The 23,136-nt window shown below is 41.5% G+C and overlaps 1 protein-coding gene across 2 annotated transcripts; it reads left to right on the forward strand.

Annotated features, from left to right (window-relative positions):
* Nucleotides 1–602: 602 nt before the first annotated feature.
* gan (gigaxonin) lies at nucleotides 603–22,692 on the forward strand (the record flags this gene model as incomplete). Of its 2 annotated transcripts, XM_080736135.1 has the most annotated exons (13): nucleotides 603–715; nucleotides 1,497–1,674; nucleotides 1,903–2,017; nucleotides 2,797–3,147; nucleotides 5,126–5,194; nucleotides 6,016–6,167; nucleotides 6,989–7,110; nucleotides 7,466–7,578; nucleotides 10,097–10,246; nucleotides 10,907–11,043; nucleotides 15,094–15,228; nucleotides 17,200–17,309; nucleotides 21,202–22,692. In XM_080736135.1, 12 exons carry the CDS (start codon nucleotides 1,505–1,507, stop codon nucleotides 21,381–21,383), a joined length of 1,806 nt encoding a protein of 601 aa, XP_080592261.1. In that variant the 3' UTR covers nucleotides 21,384–22,692. The 2 variants fall into 2 exon arrangements, with proteins under 2 accessions (XP_080592261.1, XP_080592260.1); XM_080736134.1 differs by lacking the exon at nucleotides 603–715 and having other exon boundaries at nucleotides 1,490–1,674.
* Nucleotides 22,693–23,136: the final 444 nt, after the last annotated feature.

The following is a 23,136-nucleotide window of genomic DNA, read 5'->3' on the forward strand; positions in this document are numbered from 1 at the left end:
AAATACATATCATTTGGGGGGTCCTTCACATGAAAAAGTTTTAGCACCACTGACATAGAAGCATAGGTTTTAAAAAAAACGTAGGATTTGAAATATTCAAAGACTTGCTCACATTTTCAAGATTTTTCAAAAATAGCAGATCTACAAGCTCAATAGTTAAAGCACAAAATAATGCGGAATAATGCGTTCCTAGTCCCCCTACGAAGAACATTCATGGGGGGCCCGCAGTGAATCCTTGTACCCAGGGCCCAGAATTTGGTGCGACACCCCTGCAGGGGCGTGTCCAGTGTAGATCATGTCCGTTCCATTTCGCTCTTGTTTACTCTAAGCATGTTCCTTCCTCGATAAGTAGTAAACGGTAGCCAAATAAAACACAGGGTTCGATAATCACAAACGTTTAATAACACCATATAATGTATTTAATATGACAATCCAATCAATGTGGTTGCGTTTAGCCAGCATGCAGGAGCAGCAGGACACGACGACAGGTCGTGCAGAAAAGTATTGGGACGTTGTTGTCAGACGCTGTGTGCGGAAGTGTCCCAGCAGCTGCTTGATGACTGCTTCACTTCACGCCTCGCCTTGTCGCCTACAGTATCAACGGAACATTTATATAACCTTACCGTACAACATTAATATTTCATTCACATTCTGCACCTTACTGGCTGTATACCAGGGAGCAGCCTAGTGACTGGAGGACGCGCTTTGCTTTAAGGTATGACAAAATGCCCAGTTGGACGTTTGTTGTTGGACCTTAACTCGGCATTTTGGAAATTAAATCATTCATAGAAAGCTTTGCCGCTGTCTAACGTAGCCAAAAAGCCATGCCCCTGTAGGGCATTTTCCATGTATTTCCATGCCAGGCACTTCTTTAGCACAGTAGCTATGGGCTGTAGCTTGCCTTGGCTGCGACATGCATTGACGGTTGTGCGTTTTCATGAAAGAGCAGTGATTTCACTCACTGTATCAGCTCTTTCATGAAAAAACAATAGGGCAGAGGTCTTCAGCAGGGGGTCCGAACACGTGGTCCCCAGAGTTACTACAGGGGGTCCTTCAAATCCTTTGTGTGATAGAAACTTTTTTTCTCCTTTTTTATATTAACCACTTGAACCCTAGTGTCCAACTTTTGCCAAAAATAGAAGATCTACCAGCTCACAACGCCTTTGTGAGCTTGTGGATCTGCTATTTTTGGCAAAGAGGTTTGGTGTATTGGGGGGAAAAAAGAGCACACTAAGTACAGAGTGAAAGGTCAAGTTTATTAAGTATTGACGGTTCAAGTGGTTAAATATTTGAAAACACACATTGACATGAATCCAAAATACACTGTAGATTGTGCTGTCAAACAATGAAACTATATGGAATCTATGAACAGGTTGAGGGGATCCCTGCTTCATCTCTCTCTCAACTAAGGGGTCCTTGGCCTGAAAACGTTGAAGACCCCTGCAGTAGGGAGCAGTTAGTTACCATTAGTTCTCCGCTTGTTTTTCACATGCCAGACTCGGACATGGCTGCACTTGGTTCGAAGGTTTCGGACCCACAACATTCCAAGAAGCTCCTCATGGTCCTGCGGTCCTTCTGGCAACAGCAATGTTTTCACGACGCTCTGTTGGTGGTAGATGGAGAGGAGCTCCCTGTCCAGAAAAACATTCTGGCTGCTGCCAGCCCTTACATCAGGTAATGCTGCTTTAACAAGATGACTTGTTTTCTCTTCATGCCAGACATTCTCATGCACGTATGCACACCATTTCTGGCCTATGAGTCCCATTTTCACAGTCAGCAAGCAACACTGGCACACAAGTGGCACTGTGGCATTTAGAACTCAAATGTGATATCTGAGCAATGAGCATAAGACATTTGTCCTGTGGCCGTTCACATAGACTCACATAGAATTCCATCTGCTAGGACCAAGCTGACATACAATCCTCCAAAGGAAGATGGGTCAACATACAGAATCGAGTTACAGGGGGTCTCTATGCCAATCATGAAAGAGATCCTGGACTACATTTTCAGCGGCGAAGTGAGTAAAGTGTGTGTGTGTGTGTGTGTGTGTGTGTGTGTGTGTGTGTGTGTGTGTGTGTGTGTGTGTGTGTGTGTGTGTGTGTGTGTGTACATCTGTGAGGCAGGCAGATTTGTCATAGGAACTTGCATATTCATTAATAGTGATGTGGCAAACATCACATGACATTCTCTAAAATGTGAAATCATTTTTCAACAGGAATGAATTAGATGCCTACTAGAAACTGCCAACTGTCAATTCCATGGTCCCAACAGTGGAGTCCATACATTTTCAAACAGCAATGACTGCCAAACTTAGAACGTGTTTTTCAATATCTCTCCTTGTCTGTACGTGTTTTCGTGAACGTGCCTTACTGGTGTATTTTCCGATATGGCCTCTGGTCGTTTTTGTGAACATTTGCATCTCCCAGCAGTCTGAAACGTCATTGATCATCTAAATCTCCTCGATAACAGGACCGGTCAGGATCTAATATTAATTTATCTTCTGTGTTCTTCTAAAGGTCTAAGAAAAGAGAAAAAAAAAGACTATGGTTTGCCCCATCATCCCTAAACAATGCATTTCAGTGATCTCACAACTAAGCATATTAACTATGGGGAATACCATAAATAATAAATATTTAAATTGTGGGTGCGGGCGGTGGTGGGTCTATGAATAAGATAGTATAATTAATGCGGGGGGATGATAAATGTGTCCAAACGGACGTGCAGATTCAGCTGATGTCAGAACCCATCTGGCATCTGCACATCACTAATATACAATCTCATGTCCTTTGCATACAGATACGTCTGAGCGAAGAGACCATCCAGGACATGGTACAGGCATCTGACCTGCTGCTCTTGACGGACTTGAAGTCCCTCTGCTGTCAGTTCCTTGAGAGTTGCATCACCGCAGAGAACTGTATTGGCATCCAGCTCTTCTCCCTGCACTACTGTCTTTACCATGTCCACTACGTCGCCACTGAGTACCTCCAGACGCACTTCCGGGATGTGGCGGTAACCGAGGAGTTCCGGGAGCTGCCCCCCGAGCGTCTCTGTGAGGTGTTGGCTATGGAGAAGCTGAATGTGGGAAACGAGAAACACATCTTGGAGGCCGTCGTACGCTGGTTTGCCCATGACCCCGAGGATCGCAGGGTGGGTGAGACACACTTAGGGTTTCTTAACCCATTTAGGCCTAGAATTAGAAGGATTAAAAAGACACTTATAGAATCGGGTCAAAATTCTAATGTTCACGACTTTTCAAAAATAGCAGATCTACGAGCTCGCAGCGCGGCACTCGGTGCTGCGCTGTGAGCTTGTATATCTGCTATTTTTCAATAGTTAAAGCATAAAATAATGATACACAAAATGTGTACCCGTTCTAAATGGGTTAAGGTGCAAAATAAAGGGGAACATAGTACATAATTATGCTCTTGGAACAAGTAGAAAATCATCGATCAAATACTTTTTGGGGTAAGTAATAGGGTTGTGCCAAATTGACGATGACATTGTGTATTGACAGTCGAAGAAATAATCACTAATTGCCAATGCAAAGGTATTTCTTAGGCCAACGTGCTCTTTTAAATGTATTTTGAAGAAACTGCTAAACATTTTCAATAATTCCACTGTAGTAATCAATTCATAATAAACTAAATTAACATTCTAAATAGTTAGAAATAACAAGAGCAGTGACCTCATAGATTGTGACCTACCTTTCTTGTATAGTGTCATATGACAAACAAACTGCAGAGTATAAAACAATTCATTGCCTTATGAAAAATATAAAAAAGAAGGAGAAAAAAAACATGAAGAAATGGAATATAGAGATACAATGTTTCTACCCAACAGTCAAAATAGAGTTAAAATGTATTATGAATACATTTGTGGTTTATGACTCTTTCACCTGTATAACTCTTGCATTTTGTGTCAAATGATGCTTGACCAGTCAGACCATTCTCTCCTTTCTGCCAGAAGAGGATTTACACAGATCACAGATCTTCATCAGGGCATAACATTTGTCCTGATAAAGATCTGAATTGATCTAGACATTGACAACACAATAAAAATACAGCAGAGCTTTTTCAGCATCACCAGTATGCAGACTCTTATCTTTTGCTTTGATAGCAGCCTTAAGGTCATCTGTATTGTTGAGTCTACTCAGTCTAGTGTCTCAGATCTTGACAATACAACATAGATTCTCTGTGGGGTTCGGATCAGGTTGGTCGGTCAAGCATAGTAATACCATGGTCGGTACACCAGTTTTGGCACTGTGGGGAGGTAACAAGTCCTGCTGATTAGTATCTCCATAAGCTTGTAAACATACGGAAGTGCTCTAAAATCTCCTGGTAGTTGGCTGTGTTGACTCTGGACTTGATAAAACACAGTGGACCAAGACCAGCAGATGACATGGCACCCCAAATCGATACTGGCTGAAAACTTTACACTGGACTTCAAGCTACTCTGACACTCAGTCTTCCTCCAGACACTGGGACCTTGATGCAGAATTCAAGTTGCTTGAAGGTGTCATGCCATATGCTGGTGTTGAATCTGTTGATGCACTCTTTTATCAAGTCCAAAAAGTCAACACAGCCATCTACTAGATTTTAGAGCACAGTCCGTATGTTGAAAGCTTTATGGAGAGGATACTGATAGCCTTTTCCAGCAGGACTTGGCACCTGCCTGCACTGAACTACTAGTGTACTACTATTTACTGACCATAGTATAAAACTACTAATGTACTAACTGACCATGGTATTACTGTGCTTGACTGACCAGGGCTTCCATAACACGTGTATACATAATGCATCTGGGTTATGAAAGGCCCCACTCCCACCTGCTTCTGATTGGCCTACCGAAGTTTGCAAAACATAAAAGCCAAACAATTGCAATGATTTGTAAAAAAAAAAGAAAAGAAAAAAAAGCCCTGTCTGCCCTGTTTAGACTGCAGTAAAATCTGATTTATTTCACAAATCCGAGTGTATAGTTTCACTTTTTGAATTATATTACAGAAGAAAATTAACATTCTAATTTTTTTTACACGGATCTTTACATTACATACAGTACATAATTTACATATATGCATAAACACCTTGGTTTGTTCTAGTAAGAAAGAAAGACTCCCTTACTCTTCCAGGTGCACATGAAGGAGGTGATGTCTGCAGTGTGGGTGCATGGCCTTGATGCAAGCTATTTGCGAGAACAGGTAATTACAGGTATATCACAGAAAAGTCACATCATATTTATCTAAAATAATTATACTTAACTTGACACCATCATGTCTTTGCTCACCAACACATTTTCTATGTCATTCATGGGCCTAATACAATATTTAAAGTTGCCATTTCTGATATAGCATTTATTTGCATGACATGACTAACAATCAGGAAATCATTTCTACATATCTACGTGTTTTTCTATGAAGACTGTGCTAGGGTCACAGATATTGATTGGTGTTCTATTTACAGTAGCCAATAGGGACAACTGGGGATATTGATGACATCAGGGTTCTCCATATATGGGCATAAAAGGGATTGTGTTAATGTGGTTGCCCTAACAGGGCATCATCTGGGAATGCTATTATGGACTTAATATTGACGTTTTCAGACCGGCGGGCCGACCCAGTTAGGGCCGGGCCTTAATTTTCGGGCCTGTTGAGAACACTGAGCTGGTCGAGTCATCATTGTTATGTCCGAACAGGTCAATGCAAATTAATTCTGTCTTGGCCATTCTTTTGCAACATCATTGTGATGTCAGAAGAGCATGAGGTGACAGACAGACAGATATACAGACAGACATGAGCTGGAGGCTTTCATACTAAATAGCGTTGCAATTTTGATTAAAGCAACCGAAAAACGATTATCTTTTGGGACAGATACAGCAAATGCCAAATACAGTAACACAAGTTCAGCACAAGATGTGGTTATGATGTGAAAGAACGTAAACATAGCTTTTGCTGTCATGAGGTTTTTATTGTGTCTAATTCTGTGGCTAGCCCTTGTTCATTTTTCCATCTGATGCCGTCAGGCCATGGGAGAACCCCTGATGAGGGAGGTTATCCGTGAATACTGTCAGTCAACACAAGGGGAAGCTCAACTACAGGGCGAGGCCCTCCTTGCTGCTTTCAAACCACGGGGTTACTCTGAGTGCATCGTTATTGCAGGAGGAGAGGACCGAAAGTGAGTCGCTGTCTGTTTTCATTGTGTGTCCGTCACATCTGTCAAATGTGTAGAGGAGGAAAAGAGCAGACATTAGCCGCTTTCCAATCCGAGGGATTCACACTTTGAAGTGCGCATTTCAAGGGCTATGACGTCACTGGGCCGCACCAAATAGCGTATCTACAAGCTCACAATGCGTTGCGTTGGGACGCATTGTGAGCTTGTAGATCTAACCTAATGCGCACTTCAAAGTGTGAACCCCTCGGATTGGAAAGCGGCTTAAGTACAGAGTGAAAGGTCAAGTTTATTAAGTATTGACGGTTCAAATGGTTAAATATCTGAAAACACAAATTGACATGAATCCAAAATACACTGATGATTGTGCTATCAAACGATGAAACCATATGGAATCTATGAAAAGGTTAGGGTCCCTGCTTCATCTCTCGCTCAACTAAGGGGTCTTGGCCTGAAAAACGTTGAAGACCCCTGTGCTTAACAATTTGTTGTTCGTAATAGTGAACATAGACAATCTACAATCTCACAGCACCTTGTGTTGTGAGCTTGTAGAGCTATTTTTGTTGAATGATTGTCTCTTTTTGCACAATGTTTGACTGTTTTTGCAGAATATTTGCCTATTTATGGAATGCTCATGATTTTTGACACTGAGTAAGTGAAAGAGTGATGAGCTAAAAAGCGATCATGTTGGTAGTTGAGGCTGAACTACTCTTTGAGTGCCAAAGGAAGAGGTTAGAACAGGCACCAGGTTTCAGAGACAAAGTCTGCGGTTCTAACCAGACCATACTGTCAACTCACATCCTGTTTGATGGTTCTTTCCTCTACAGAACCAGGAAGCCATGTGCAGTGACACGTTGTATGTGTCCGCTCTATGACACCAACAGACAAGCCTGGATTGAACTCCAACCAATGAGCACCAGCCGCGTGTGTCACGGGGTGATTGCTGCAGGTTAGTACAAGCATCAACGTTTGAAAATGAAGTGAGGTACTTTGTACAAAATGAACCTATGCACTCTTCTTTAAAATGCAATTGGAAAGTGAAGGAATGAATACATTCATTAATCTTCTTTATCTGAATAGATTAGGAATATATATTTATTACAACGATTGAGTTGAATAATTTAATAAATCCCTGTATGATATAAATACAATTGAATAAACAATTCCGTAAATTCACAAATCAACTAAAGGTTTACATCAAATAAATCCTAAATGGCAACTGGAAATAATAACTGCTCTACAGGTATATAATATCGAAAGTACGGTAAGTAGTATTGGTAATTGATTATTCTTTCTTCAATCAGAGGGCTATTTGTTTGTGATGGGCGGCAGGGATGAGCACAAGGCACTCCTGGGTACTGGAGAGAAATATGATCCTGAAACCAACACCTGGAGTCCCATAGCCCCCATGATACAGGTATGCTAAACACGTAGTTCATTGAAATATACTGTACATCTCTTAGAAACTAGTGCCTTTTAGGACTTTTCTGATCGGTGTTGGCAATTATGCAGCCGATGTGTCCTGGTTTTTAAACACGTTCCCCCTGGCGTCCCTAATTTGGGCTTGCCATATGTAATTATACGTTTAAATCGAATAAATAATAATTAAATAGAAGAAGCTCAGAACGCATCACATTGTAATGCGTTGTGAGCTTGTACATCAACAATCTGTTTAAAAATGTCAGAAGAGCAATTTCATTGATATTGAGGATGATATGTATATTCTATACCAGCCGAGAGCTGTACTTGGAAGAGATGATCTTGAGGCCCATTTATTTTATATCTGGCTGCATTGCTGCAGCCATGTTATGTTTCATCTGCAACATTTTGTAATTGCTGCCACTAGGTGTCAGTGTTATAGTAGTGCTGTGACAAATATCCTGTGTAACAGACCCTGGACACCAGAGAATGGTTTCTCACTGCTCCTAGGATGGGTTTAATTCAGTGTGCAAATTTGGGGTTGTGTAAATATACTTTACAATTAAACAATTAAAACATGGGAATGTAAAGAAGTACTCTCTACCAACAACACAATGTAATGAAAGGAGTTACCGTGAAATTTCACTTTTCCTATTTTAAAACCTTTTTTTGAGGTCCCACTAGCACCTTCTATCCTCACAAAGTCCCATTTCTGACCGTTGTGTCTTTCTCTGGTTTTGAGAAGGCGAAAGTTAAAAGTATCCCACGGGTTCTCAAAACAGGCTATCCAGATTTGCTGCCGATCGTGACGTCATCATCGGCCGTTTTTGAAGAAAAAAAAAACGTTTTTTTTTTCAAAGAATTTTTTTTTTCAAAAAAAAAAATAAAAAAAAATCAAAAGGATTTTGGGGGGGGTGGCGCAGTTCAGGCCAAAGGTGGTACTGCAGCTGAAATGCTCTGAGAGCCATTCAAAAATGAGAGAGGCTTTCTATTCAGGAGTGGTAATTTAGCCTCAAACCTTTTGAAAAACGTTTTTGGGACATAAACAATATGACATAAATACTTTTTAAATGCATGGTGTATCACCTTTAACTTGCATCATAGTTGGACACTCCACCTTCATGCAACATATATATATGTTCACCTTTCTCATACTGTAGTTATGTCAACATTGCTCATGGGAAGCATTTTGTTAATGAACAGTTTTCTCCATGGTTGCAGCCAGGCAGTATCTCTCACCCAGTAAACAAGATACACTCAATTTGCCAGGAACGTACCGTGGGGACTGATTAGAAAAAATGCATCTGCTGGTAATCGCTCTCGTTTTGAGCGACCTGCCAGCACTGTGACTAGCACCTGACTCTAACAGAATGGGTTCGCCGCTCTGACATCACACTCTGACATACTTAAGTAGGTGCTAGTCACACACCAGCAGATGTGTCGCCCAAAATGAAAGTGAATACTAACAGAAGCATACTGCGTCATTTTTTGGGAAGCGCTACCCACACGTTTCAATGTATTCGTGATTCCACGATTGCACAATCCTTCTAAGTTATGTTGTAAAAGTGACTACTATGGTAGTAATTGACGATAACAATATAAAATACAATACCAATTGGTGTTATTAAAGGGGAGAAATAACTTATGTTTCCAAACTTAAAAAAATAAGAAAATTCGGAATAAAGACGACCTAGACTTGGTTTGATTGATTGATTGATTGAAGAATTTATTTGAAGTTTGCAATAGAAAAGAGTACAGTTTCATGGTACAAGGTCAACTAAAAGGAGATCCTGGAAAGCCGAGGCTTATTTCCACAGGAACCACACTTTAAGTATCTCATATAACATTGAAAGACTGACGGATATATGTGTCCCATCTGTGTTTGCTTTTTTTTGCCACTCTTGACGTCCATATGAAAACTAAACATGACGACAGTCAGTGTTGGTTATCTATAGATTTATTTATTGGCTACAGTTTTCAGGTGAAGTTTTGGACCCAATAAGAAATGTCATAATGGTGAGAAATGGACTGAATATGGAACCCAACAAAATGACACCACAAACATTTAATATGGACTACAATGTGATACTTAAACTGTTGTAATGATGTTGACCCTGTGAATCTTTTGTACATGTGACAAACTACGAATACAATTTAAATTAAAAAAAGTAATAATATTTACTATCAGAAAAGGCGTCTATATTCAGTTATATGAATATCATAAGCTGTCTGCCCCAGCCACCAGCCCACCACCGCAGCCCAAAGATTTTTTTTCTTTTTTTTTTTGCATATTGGACCATGAAAGGTTTGCAAGATAGGTGACAACACAGCCAGCTCAAATGGACAAATGCTAAACGGGCACTTTGGTTGGAATATCTGTACATAATTATATCTATATAATCAAAGTCATGCCTCCGAGCAGAATTAACTGTAGAATGGGACTTTGATGGGAACCATGGGGGATTCTTTTGTGGCCCACTGACAACCTCGTCTCTTCCTGTATCTACCCTACCCAGGCCCGTCAGAACTTTGGCCTGGCAGAGCTGGACGGGATGGTCTACGTCATGGGAGGTGAGGACCTGGAGATAGAGATGCTGACCGTCGAGGTGTTTGATCCTCACTGCAACACCTGGAAACTGACCACCAGTATGAACATGGTCCGCAAGGTAGGAGACGTCACGGGTGTCACACCTGGGTACCTGGGTACTTTAACTATTGAAAAATAGCAGATATACAAGCTCACAGCACCGAGTGCCGCGCTGTGAGCTTCTTTGAGTGTGAATCTTTGAATATTTCAAATCCTTCTAAGGTTTTTTGAAAAACCTATGTTTCTATGTCCGTGGTGCTCAAATGTTTTCATGTGAAGGAACGCCAAAATGATATTTATTTGGCCACGGACCCCCATCTCAAAATATTTAGTTCCAGGGATCCCCCAGAAGCAAAATTTGAGTTACAAATGTTCGCTTAAAAAATACGGTACATATATTCAGAGATTTGCACACATTTTCACAACGTTTTCAAAAATAGTAGATCTACAAGCTCGCAGCGCGGCACTCGGTGCTGTGAGACACGATTCTATTTGCAATGAATTCTTAACAGCTGAAGAAATTATTGTACACGGCTTAATACAGCAAGTGTTCTTTCCACTGAGCAGAGGTAAAATACAAGTTATTAAATGTGACATTCTGGAAAGGCATGATATGATTAAATAGAACAACAATCTGTCTTGGGTGCCGAGTTATAATTTAATATCAGATTGTAGCTGTGTCCCTTAACCATTGCCAATTTGCTAACTTTTGCATTGCCATCTTCTCCCCCTTTGCCAGATTGGATGTTATGCCACTATGAATAAGAAGATCTATGCAATGGGCGGGGGATCATATGGGAAGCTGTATGACTCTGTTGAATGCTTTGACCCAAAGACCCAGCAGTGGACCGGCATCTGCCCTTTGAAAGACAGAAGGTAAATGATCATCTTTAATTGACTGGGTTAGTAAGTAAAGTAGGCCTAAGTAAAGTAGCAAGAAGGTTGGAGAGGCTTATTGCCGGTAATCGAGTAGTAAGTAGAGCAAATCATTCTGAATATTCTGAATGAACATCGACGTGACTGCAGGTAATTCCTTCCTCTCCTCATGTCTCGATGTTTAAGCTATGATTATTCCCTTACATTGTCCAAGTAATTTACTCAATTTAGCAATTGTGTTGGCACTTGATATACAAGTGCTACAGTAAATTACAATTACACTATAAGTGAAGTAGGAGAACAAATACAATAATGGACATTTCTCTCTTTTACGACAAGGTAATTTTGGTAGCAGATATTATTCAGGGGAGAATAGATGTTAGTAAGAACCAAGTAGCACGCACATCTTGTAAAAGATTCTCCGGGTGCTGAGCAAAAAATACGTACATGAAAGAAGGAGAGGCTCGCAACACCGTCATGGGCTCCCAGGCAAGTTTATTAACAACGTTTCGACCCCATGTGGGTCTTCATCAGGTATGAGAATAGATGTTGTCTCCGCCAGGCTGAAGGCATGGGGAGACTATGTTTTGCACCCTGACAGTCCGTCAGTCTGTACGTACATGCGTCCGTGTGTGCGTCCGTCCATCTGTTACCAGCTAATCTCCGGCACCGTTGGCCCGGTCGCTGCCAAACTGTGCACACACACTCCATGGATGCCATTTTTCAGATGGGCCTGTTCTAGCGCCACCATGAGGCCGCTTTTTTGCAAAACACATTTTTGGACAGTACTCATACAGATTCTGTCCACAAATCACGCAAATCGGGAGACAGTATCTCTAAAGTCATGTGATCGATATGGATCTATCCAATTTTCCATATTCCATCCTGATTGGCTAAGATTGGCTTCCTACGTTATCAGGATTGGTCTATTTTGAACAAAATGCCTAAAATGACGAACACAGCGTGCAATTTTGGTGAATTCCCACTAGGCCGAGGATGAAATGCCACTTCAAGATTTTCCAATCATCCTCATGATGCCGCATTCTTGTTTTTGCCTATAACTCTACCGATCAGTGTAAACGCATTCCCTAGAGGCCAAGGAAAAACCTTTGCACTTCATTTTTCACATCAGCCTTTTATAGCGCCACCAGGACACATTTTTTGAACAAAATACCTCAAATCATGCATGCAGCGTCTGATTGCCGTTACACGCAGCAGAAGACATTGCACCCTTTTCACTTTGGTCTATTATTGTGCCACCAGACCAGCCACAACAACATACCTGACCTGGCGGAGACCTTTGCTCAGAAGAGCACTGCTTCTAGTTTTCAGTGTACCTCGGAAAACCAGCAGTGGCTCTGCTATCCATCTGTAATTTGAGGAAAATGTTTTGCCAGGTGGAGCAAGACCACATGATCACAGGGAAGGGAGAGCAAAGCTAACTGTTAGGTCATAAAGCATAGACTGTCATGACTAGTGGGGCCTTGACTGTAAGGTATAGGGATCCCTAAAAACAGTTGCTTACTCATAAAGGTGGGTCTCATAAAGGAGGGCTTTTTTTTTTTAAAGCTGACGTAATAGGGCTCAAGTGGTGAAACTGGTCACTTCTTTTGGGCTTGTTTTCATAGACCTGTTTCACTCAAAGAATTTAGCAAATGTGGCAAACAAATATCATTTAATGCTAGCCTTGCTTTGGAGTTGATCAATTGGTAGTAATTGAGAGTTGAGATTGAGAATTTGGTATTTTAATTGCGCAGTTACTACCAAAACCTCCACCTAGCTGTCAGTCCGTCAGTCAGTCCGTCACTCAGTCCGTCTCTCCGCCAAGTCACGTCACATCACACTTGGCCCTACTCTTATCTCCGCCACCGTTGCCCCAATCCATGCCAAACTTTGCACACACACACCTTGGCTGACAAACCACAACCTCCGCCCCTGATTTCTCACATGGCCCTCCTCTAGCGCCACCATCAGGCCGATTTTTGCAAAACACATTTTTGGACACTGCTCCTACAGATTTTGGCCTAAAATCACGCGAAGCGGTACACAGTATCTCTACAGTCATGTTATCAACATGCATCTGTCCCATTTCCCTTATTCCCTCCTGATTCACTACGATTGCTTTCTAAAGTTTTTGTATGCAACTTGACGGTCGCTTATCTCCCGATTAGGGAGTCATATGCCCCTATCATAGTAGGCACCGCGGTGATAAGCTATCCACCGTAGTTTTTTTAAGTCATAAAACTACAACATTGCGTCATTACTCGTGGTGAAGAGCTATCCACCACGAACCCCGACACATCTCTCTGTTTTTACTTTCAGACAGATCGGCCCATCACCCCGTTCACTGATTGATCGATCTAGACCAGTCAGTCACAGTGATAGGACTTCGCCGTGACTGACTATGATGGCCTCCACTTGTTTTCTCACTTTAGGTGGATAGCTTATCACCTAAAATTTGCGGTGATAGGCTCTTCACCGCAGACTCTGATAAGGGCTTTACTGGTTTAGTTCAAATGTGCGACCGAAAAATGTCTGTGGCTTATTTAGGCTTGCTTCTGCATCAGTAGCAGACTAGAGGTCCTCTCTACTCTACAGTGGAGTATTTACCCCCTCATCTCTACCGACGGCTAGCAAGGACGGTCAGCAGATGCTTTCCGACTTCTTCCGTTGCGGACGGTGAAGCGCCACCTTATGACAAGTATCTGCCTGCCCTACAGACAAAAGAATATCGATTCTCAAATGAAATAGGTGTTGAAAGCCTGAGTGTGGCATGGGAAATTCAGACATGTGAATAGACTTTTTGGTTACCACCGCGCTCTGACTCTGCTGGTGCGGTATCCCTTTAAATCAACATGTAGAAGGAGGAGGATGGATCGCACACAGTGGCAAGAGTTGTTTTTTCTTTATTGTTGCATTTGCATAGATGAGAAACAAACGTTTCGGCTGTAAGCCTTCTTCAGTGTATCTGTATAAATTCAGACATGTCACTTTGTCACACTTTATACTCAAGTGTTAATAATAATAATAATTAATATTAATATTAAAAGAATATAGCGTTTTCTAAGTACCCAAAGAAGCTTTACATGGAGGAGGAGCAAACAACAAAATATCAACTTTATTAGGAAAGAAACACTAAGAAAAGGAATACAATCTGTAAAAACAGTGGAAGGATGAGAAAGGGGTGTGGAGTTTGCTGGGGGAAGCCATATTGAAGAGGTGGGTTTTGAGTAGCCTAGCTGAGCTAGACATCCCAGCCATGTTAAAACAAGGAGGGGATCTATACGCAGTTACTAGTTAGCTGCATTGTATATAGGCTGGCCCCAGGCTAGGTTTTGAGTGTGGTTTTGAAGGTTTGGAGGGTGGGGGCTTCTCTGAGAGTATTGGCCCTGGGGCAGTGCATTCCACAGGGTTGGGTCAGCAAAAGCTCTTACGTATCTTCCCAGGTAAAAGTGTTGCGCTAGTATGTACTGCTCAACAAGGTGAGTCACTATGACTACTGTTTGAGTCTTGACTTCCCTAAAAGGGCTTATATTTACAAGTAGTTATTTTTGAGGAAGTGGAATGAGTTATGATGAGAGTTGTGTCATGTCATATGTTTTTGTCAGTCATAGCGAAACCACAGGCTATGAGACAGACATGAATCTGCCTGTCCATCATACCCTCAGGGATTAAAGTTGCTAAAAACAGATTTCTGTCAATTGGATTCCAGAGAGGTCATTTAATGTGTTGCCTTCCTTGAGGCTCTTATTATTTAGTGCAAAGACTAGTGATCACTAGGACCCTTTTCTTCATCTGTTTGTATCTACTTGTATCTACTGTTAACCCATTTAGACCTGAAATATATGTTGCTTTATATATAGCAACAGCTAATGTTACACAAAGCTGTTCCCGGATTGAAAGGTATAACAATGAATAGGTGTTCAGAGTCTAAATAAGCACAGGGAGAATCAAGCAACCGGCTCACTGAGACAGTTGTGTGATATCTAAAAATGTGTACAGTTGAATTAGCTGGTGATGATTTTCATGCCCCCTGTCCTGCTTCATAAGGTTTGGCTCGGTAGCATGCGGTGTAGCCCAAGAGCTCTATGTGTTTGGGGGAGTGAGGAGCCAAGAGTCCGACAACCCTGAGAATAGACAGATGACAACCTGCAAGTCTGAGTTCTACCACAATGAGATGAGGAGGTCAGTCAAAACTACCTACTTAAGTACCATGCATAGTCGTACGTAAGGACCGCAGGAATACACAAGAAACGGAGGGGGAGAGAACTTTACTCCCTTTGGTCCGGTTTGACTCCCAGTACGTAACACTCCGGATGATTTATCTCCATATACGGACGCTTACGGACAGCACCCAACTGAACGGACTGAACGGACTGAAGATGTAGGCTATCCGTAGCAAGAAGTACCCACGGCCGGCCACCGGTGTCAAACATAGGCGCAGTAGTGAGGAAAATTACTTTTCCTCTCCTCTATGACAGCGGTTCTCAAACTATGTGTCCCAATGATAAATATATTGTATCAAGAAACGGTAAAAAAAAAAGGAACGTCGCAACTCGCAACAGGACGGCTTGACACACACACACACACACACACACACACACACACACACACACACACACACACACAGCTCACACTCTGCTCCAACAGCGGTTCTCAAACTGTGTGTCCCAATAATAAATATATTTTATCAAGAAACTGAAAAAAGGTCGTTACACAACCACTTGAAGAGGACGCCTCGAATCCTCACTCATCACGCATCAACAGTCATCAGCTTCATCAGCTGAGCACAGACAGCGAGGCACACAAGTCACAAGAAGAGATGATGATGCGGCTCATTTATTACTTGGGAATTATGTTCAATATATGAGCGGGTGTGTACGTGTGTTTTGTTATAATTAGCCTACTCCGGGTCCGCATCCATGTGGTTAAATGTGTACCCTCGCGGAGTTGCATTTACCGCGATAATGTTGCCGACAGCAGATCCAGTCCAGACTGTTACCACGTATTTATACTGTACCAAACATCACGGCGGGTCAAAAATCGGTGGTTCTACATATTTTGGCTAAATGCTTCGGTTTTTACACGTGTGAGAACCACCTTTGCGCGGACGCAAACGGGAGCAGAATTGGAGCGGAGAGCGGGTCGGCACATAAATAACGTGCATGTCTACTATGAATGGCGATGCAGTTACCGTACGTAGTTCCTCACCCAAAACGTACACAAAATCAACCATACGTAACTATAAATGGCCCTTTATATGTGTACCAGTTACAGGTTCACGATTCACCATGTCCTTTTGATTAATAACCAAGATGTTCTCCTAACATAGACCAATAATTCTAAAGTTTTTAGGTGTAAGTCATTGAGCAATGACAACACCAAGCCTAATTCATTTATACTTTTTGAGCTTGTAAATAGGCTATTTCCACTATTTATTATTATTTTAAGTTATTAAATTATGCAAGTTATTTGTCATTTCTACCCTGTGCACCTTTCTTTTACGAAGCCTAAAAGCCAAACAGAAATGTACATGTTAATCTTAATATTCCAGTGTTCAACAGAAACGCAATCAAATGGTTAATCGAAATTATTTGAGCGACAATTAACAGTCAAGTAAAATGTCATTATCCTGACAGCCCTAGTGACAAGGTGTATCCACCTCTTTCCGCGGGAGTTTGCTGGAGGCGACTGGAGATTATTTGGACCACACTTCCGGTTTAACAGCAGACATACAAGCTCACGTTGCGTCGCAGATGCAGCCTGTTGTGAGCTTGTAAATCACACTCGGCTGCGGCGCCGGAAGCTCGGTACAGCGTCTGCGCATTGCACTATGGGGCGTTGGAAACTCGTGGATATAAATGAGGATTTAATCACAATGACAAAAGGCGTAGGATATGCAAATCCCCACAACTTTCATACGGTGCTGGATCCAAGGACAATTGAGTGAATAAAAAAGGAGCTGTCCGCACACGATAATGCTGCTCTCCCGTCTTCTATTTTATTTTCCAACCAAACAACACAACGTTTTGCCCAGCAGGGCTTTTTCACAATGGTCTTACATGTTCTCTTGTTAAATACAATGTAAAAAAATAATAATAATAAAAAGATTTCACATTAACAAATTGTGTTATGCCATGCATCGTCTGTGCCTAGGTGGATGTACCTGGATGATCAGACTCTGTGTATTCATACCAGCTCCTCCTTTGTCTATGGAGCTGTACCGATTGGAGCGAGCATCTACGTAGTTGGAGACCTCGACACTGGTCAGTTAACACACACACACACACACACACACTGTAATAGGCTAACACAATGTGTGTGTGTGTGTGTGTGTGTGTGTGTGTGTGTGTGTGTGTGTGTGTGTGTGTGTGTGTGTGTGTGTGTGTGTGTGTGTGTGTGTGTGTGTGTGTGTGTATTTATAATCGGTCAGATTATTTTGACAATTGCATCCATAAACTAGACAGGTACTGTATATAGACAGTAACCTATATAACTAGAAAAATATTGTTCCTTCGAAACAATTGTGGGCTCGCTTCAAGCCAGAAAACAATGGCTATAAAAGCACAAAACGTCAAGATCGCAGGCAGTGCTCTCTTTGACGTTACTGACGTCAAAGATTGGTCCATTTTGTTCCAAAAATGTGTTGTGCAAAAGTTGACCCGCTGGTGGCGCTATAACAGGCCAATGTGAGAAGGTTGGTATCTGTTCCTTGACCTATTGGGAATGTGCTTGCAAGATTTCACGCACATCCCAGGCTGTGTTCATGATTTGAGGTGTTTTTGGCTTTGGACACTTTATCGCTGCTTGCAGCTATATTTATTATTATTATTTTATAATTGTTTTGTGTGCACTTCATAGGCATGTTAGATAAAGGTCCTTAGATTGTGTGTAGAATGTTTCATGCAAATTGCAAAAAAAATCCTAGAATAAAAACGGGTTTAAGCGTTTTACAAACTGCTCAAAATTATATAGCGCCCCCCTTTGGCCATTTGGGGTAAGATTGGTTTCAGTGATATTTGAACTAACCCTCTACACTATTTTGTCATGAAAATGTGACTTTGCATGTATGTTTTAGAGGCAGAAGAATAATTTGCATAAAAATGCAATAATGTTTGAATTATTTAAAAAAGCATGTTTCAATGTTAAAGAAATCCGATCTGACAGATCTTTAGATATCGGTCCAAAGTTCACGTAAAAAAGGTTTTGTGCACGTGACGCGAAAATTCCAGAATAAAAGCGGGTTTACGCGTTTTACAAACTGCTCAAAATGGCGGAAAATAGAAGGGCGGAGCTTACTTAACAACGACACAGATGTCTTCCGCTTGAGTCAAAGCACGCGTGTAACAAGTTGCATGTCTTCAAACGAAACGAGTCATGACTTATGCCCGTTTGAAGTTTGAATTTTCAGACGCTTCGTATAGCGCCCCCCTTTGGCCGATTGGAATAAAATTGGTTTCAGTGATACTTTGACTAACCCTCCACATCTTTGCCAAATGCCATGAACGTGTAACTTTGCATGTATGATTTATAGGCCGAAGAATAATTTGCATAAAACCGCAATATTGATTGAATTATTAAAAAATTATATTTCACTTTAAAAGAAATCCGACCAGACAGTTTGACCGTATTGGTCCAAAGTTCATGTGAAAAAAGTTTTGTGCGCGTAACGAAAAAAACCCAGGAGGAGATAGATTTTTACTGTTTTTCATATAATTCCGAATTGTGGGAGACCTAAAGGTCAGAGGTCAAAAGTTAGAGGGTAAAAGTTGTTCGGCATGAGGAGACGCATAAGTGTATACAGGTTTCATGGCTGTATGTATAACACAGCATGAGCTATACCTGTTCAAAGATCGCACTTTCGAAGGCTTCCTACAGCGCCACCATTTGGCCGATTGCTATAGAAAATAATAGCACACTTCGCCACTGTAAACTGAACACATTGATGTTTTTATTTTCATTTTCTCACTAAGTATGTAGGAGTAGAAAGGAACCGAAGATCCCGTCTACTGATTGCCTGCCTGATAGATAAATAATGACAATATCTAAAGTGTGCTCGCCTTATAGGCGAGCCCACAACTATAATGTGATTAGGACAAGAGTAATCTAAGCAGATTACAATTATCCATCACTTTATCCCTCTGTCAAGCATCATGTTTATCCCTCTACATCTATGAAGCAGTACAAGATTGATCAGTACTTAGCTTTACATAGAAAACACATTCTTGGTTGTGCTTCAGAGGCATTAGTATGTGGAATACATTTTCAAACAACAAGTAGGTCGGGAGTGGCTTATTGTCGGTATCAGCCGGGAACACGAGGGAGTCTATCCAAGCCCCCAGAACCTTGGGTGAGCTCTGAAGCGCCATGGACATGGTGGCCGTTTTGAGGTACTGCAGTTGGGGCCAGAAACATGAACGTGCATCTAGGCTTCTTTGTATTGACGCGCGTTCATACCGGAAGTGCTCGTTCATGAATTGGAGCCCCAGCGCGTCCATGAACACAAACTATGGCGCAAAACGCGTCACATAGGCCCCACTACGTCACGGTTTTACTACCCGGAAGAAGGGGTAAAAACTCATGTGCTGGGTGAGCAACTCAATGCAAGTGGACGCGGGGGGGGGGGGGGGGGGGGTGTCTATCTGGTGTCCTCTCTATTCTTTTTATAACTCTATGAGTCTATCCCCGTTACAATGCGCTAGACCCCTGGGAGATGGATTGCTGAGGTGGAGCACCACACCTATTATCATCATCTCCCAGTACTTGCCGCACAACTTGCCGCACCCAAGCCTTGCTACTCATGCGCTGAGTTGGCGGTACCCAGACCTTGAGGTCCAAAGGCGAGAGCTCTACCGACTGAGCTACCCGACCACTAAGAAAGAAACCAAATGAATCATATTTAATGTATTGGCATCTTTCACATTATGTACTACTACTATATCATCATCTCGAAGTGACACCTATGTCGATTTTAACCTATGCAGCCCAAAAGCCCAATTTGTATCACAAAAAAAAACCAACATAATACTTCCCCAGTGTTTGTATTTCCTGAACTCTTGCCAAACGAGTTTTCTCCTGTGATGTCATCCAAAGTCCCCTTTGAGCCACCATAGTCCACTACAGTGGCTCATTTGGGACACAAACACTGTGGACAGTATTATGTCATTGTGAACATCACTTGTCTTATTTTTTTCTTCTTTTTTTTAGATAGAAATTCTCAAGAAAATAAATAAATAAACAACTCTACAACTCGTTCTGGGATATGATGACATCAGATTAAGTTAATAAAGAGGCTTTTAGACCCACAGGATGTAAACAAAGGATGTGACGTTGGACAGACTGGTCCCTCTCTCTGTCTTCTTTCCAGAAAAATAACATTGGAACCTCAATCTTCCTTTCTTAAGTTATGGTTGGTTGAATATAGCTTTGTTTTCAACAAAAACGCTATCTGGGAAAAGAAATCAGAGATAAATGGATTTGTCTAAATCTGATAACTCTAATAATGGAAAGTGAAAGAATTAGGGTAGTGCCATGGCGTGCCGAGCTGGCATATGCAATGGGAAGACTCCTTCCACTGATGGCAACTTAATTGTATTGTAATTGTTAACTAAATTACCCATTTAGAACGGGTAGACATTATTGTGTATCATTGAAAAATAGCAGATATACAAGCTCACAGCGGGGCACCGAGTGCTGCGCTGCTAGCTTGTAGATCTGCTATTTTTGATTGTGAAAATGTGAAAATTACAATCTATACGTGTCTTTTGAATTCTTCTAAGGTTTTTTGAAAAACCTATGTTTCTATGTCAGCAATCTGGCCAGCCATCGTCAAAGAAAAGGTCCTTTTCACTTAACTCAGTGGTCAGTGGTTCTCAAACGTTTTCATGTGAAGGACCCCCAAACTGATATTTATTTGCCCACAGACCCCCCCCCCCCCCCCCCATCTCAAAATATCTAGTTCCAGGGACCACCCCCAGAAGCAAAATTTGAGTTACAAACGTTCGCTTTAAAAATACATATATTCAAAGATTTATTTAAAAAAAATAGCAGATATACAAGCCCGCGCTGTGAGCTTGTATATCTGCTATTTTTCCCTGGTTAAAGCATTCAATAATTCTAGGCCTAAATGTAATGCATGTTCCCTTCTTGTGTTCACAGGTACAAGCTTTGACTACATCCGTGAGTTCCGCCGCAGCACGGGGACGTGGCACCACACCAAGCCTATGTTGTCCAGCGACCTCTACAGGACCGCATGCACTGCCCTGCGCATAGCTAACTGCCGACTGTTCCGCTTACAGTTGAATCAGGGCATGTTCAGACGTAGGGTAACTCACACTTAGGAAGTCACGACCCCAGCAAGGGTTCTTGGCTTCCATATTCACACTACACTTGTACCCACTGTCTACTTCTGGTTATGGGTAATGTAATCACTTTAGTATGCGTATATTCAGGAGGGGGACTCCTTTTGGGAAAGTTATTGGCTCCATGGAGATTTTTTTTTTTATCCTTGTCTGACATGTAAAGAGAGATTGACGTGATCTTTTTTGTGCGGCGGATTTCAATGTTAAATCAATGTAAAGGCGTGACATTGAGTAATATTTCATGTATACGCCTGAAGCGGTCCAAATCGTGTACGTTGAAAAGATATGATTCATGGGTTGGGGTTAGTGTATGGGTAGTGTACAGTATGTGTAGGACAAATCTCTCCAGGTGAAAATGTTGTATCCAATGTGAATGCAACAAAGCGATGCGATTATTTTTATTGCGTCTGGTGTGAATGCACCTTTACTGTACCTTGCTTTAGGAGTGGGCAGCCTTGATTGAATGGTGGTGCACTCAATCTAAATACGTGGAAAGTCTTTTCTTTGTTTTTTTTACAACACGGCTCATGATATGAAAAAATGAAAAAAATATTTTTTCATTGTTTACTCTAGCATTTTTTAATATATTTTATTGATTCCCAGCGGCTTTCGATTTTCTTTTAATAATTGCTTGCCGCTTGGTGAATTTTTAGAGCCTGTAAATTGGAAGAATTATCAAGAAAATTATAATAATAATGACTAAGCATAATAGACTTGTCAGAGCCAGAGTAGGGTTGGTTCAGAAATAGATGTAGTTGCGGGTAACACTGTTAAGTTGCTGAATGTATTTTGCTGCCTTCATGACCTCTGACCTGACTTTCCAGTCAGTGTGGATGGTTTTGGCATCTGTTCACTCCATTTGTTGTATGTGAGTTCCAGCTGCTGCTGTCTGTCTCTGGCCCAGAGGCAGCCCATACACCCACCTCTCATAATGTCATAAAACAAACACACTGAACACATACAGTACATGTATGCACTGACCACACTAAAGTTTGCACAGTTTGAGCGACAGGTTGCACTACAGAAATTAGACTGTTTTGTCGAGCGAACTTTTACACACGGCACTTTTACACCAAAGTCTAAATTAGGATGAACCAAGCACTTATTGTAGCTGCTCAATCTCAGGACACTAGAAAGCAACAAGAACAGTCTGTTTCAGCCCTTCTGTGCATTTAATTGCGTAATAATATTTGTGCTCCATATTGTTGCATGGACACTTGACATTCCGCAAAGCCTCATCGTTTACTGTAAACACTAGTGTTTCCGCACCACTCTGAACCCCAAACAATGCTCACTCTCACATGATAACATATTATTAGGTGTGGTTATAAAACATTTTAATGTACTTAAAATACACTAAACAGACATTTAACTCTACTGAAAGTTAAGAGTTCAAAGTGTTTCCTCAAAGGTTCCTCTTAAATTGATTTAAATGAAGCTTTCTTTGGTATAAATGCCTATGAATGTAATTCAAATGTACAAGGGAATTAAAATACAATTGAGTGATCATCTATTTGGCTAATTTTCTTTATTGGTACCCTAGAGGAACAAAGGGCTTAAGTCAAGTAAGTTTATTGGTAGGGATGCACACAACAATTCTACTTTATGTGCAGATGCTTGTAATAATTCCTGGCCATTAGCTGGAAGGCTCATTCGATTATTGTCTCCACCAGCCGAAAGGCATGGGGAAAGTATGTTTTACACTCCGTCCGTCCGTCCGTCCGTCCGTCCG

Source organism: Nannobrachium achirus, assembly GCF_963921795.1.
Source record: "Nannobrachium achirus genome assembly, chromosome: 11".
NCBI classification, from domain to species: Eukaryota; Metazoa; Chordata; class Actinopteri; order Myctophiformes; family Myctophidae; genus Nannobrachium; species Nannobrachium achirus.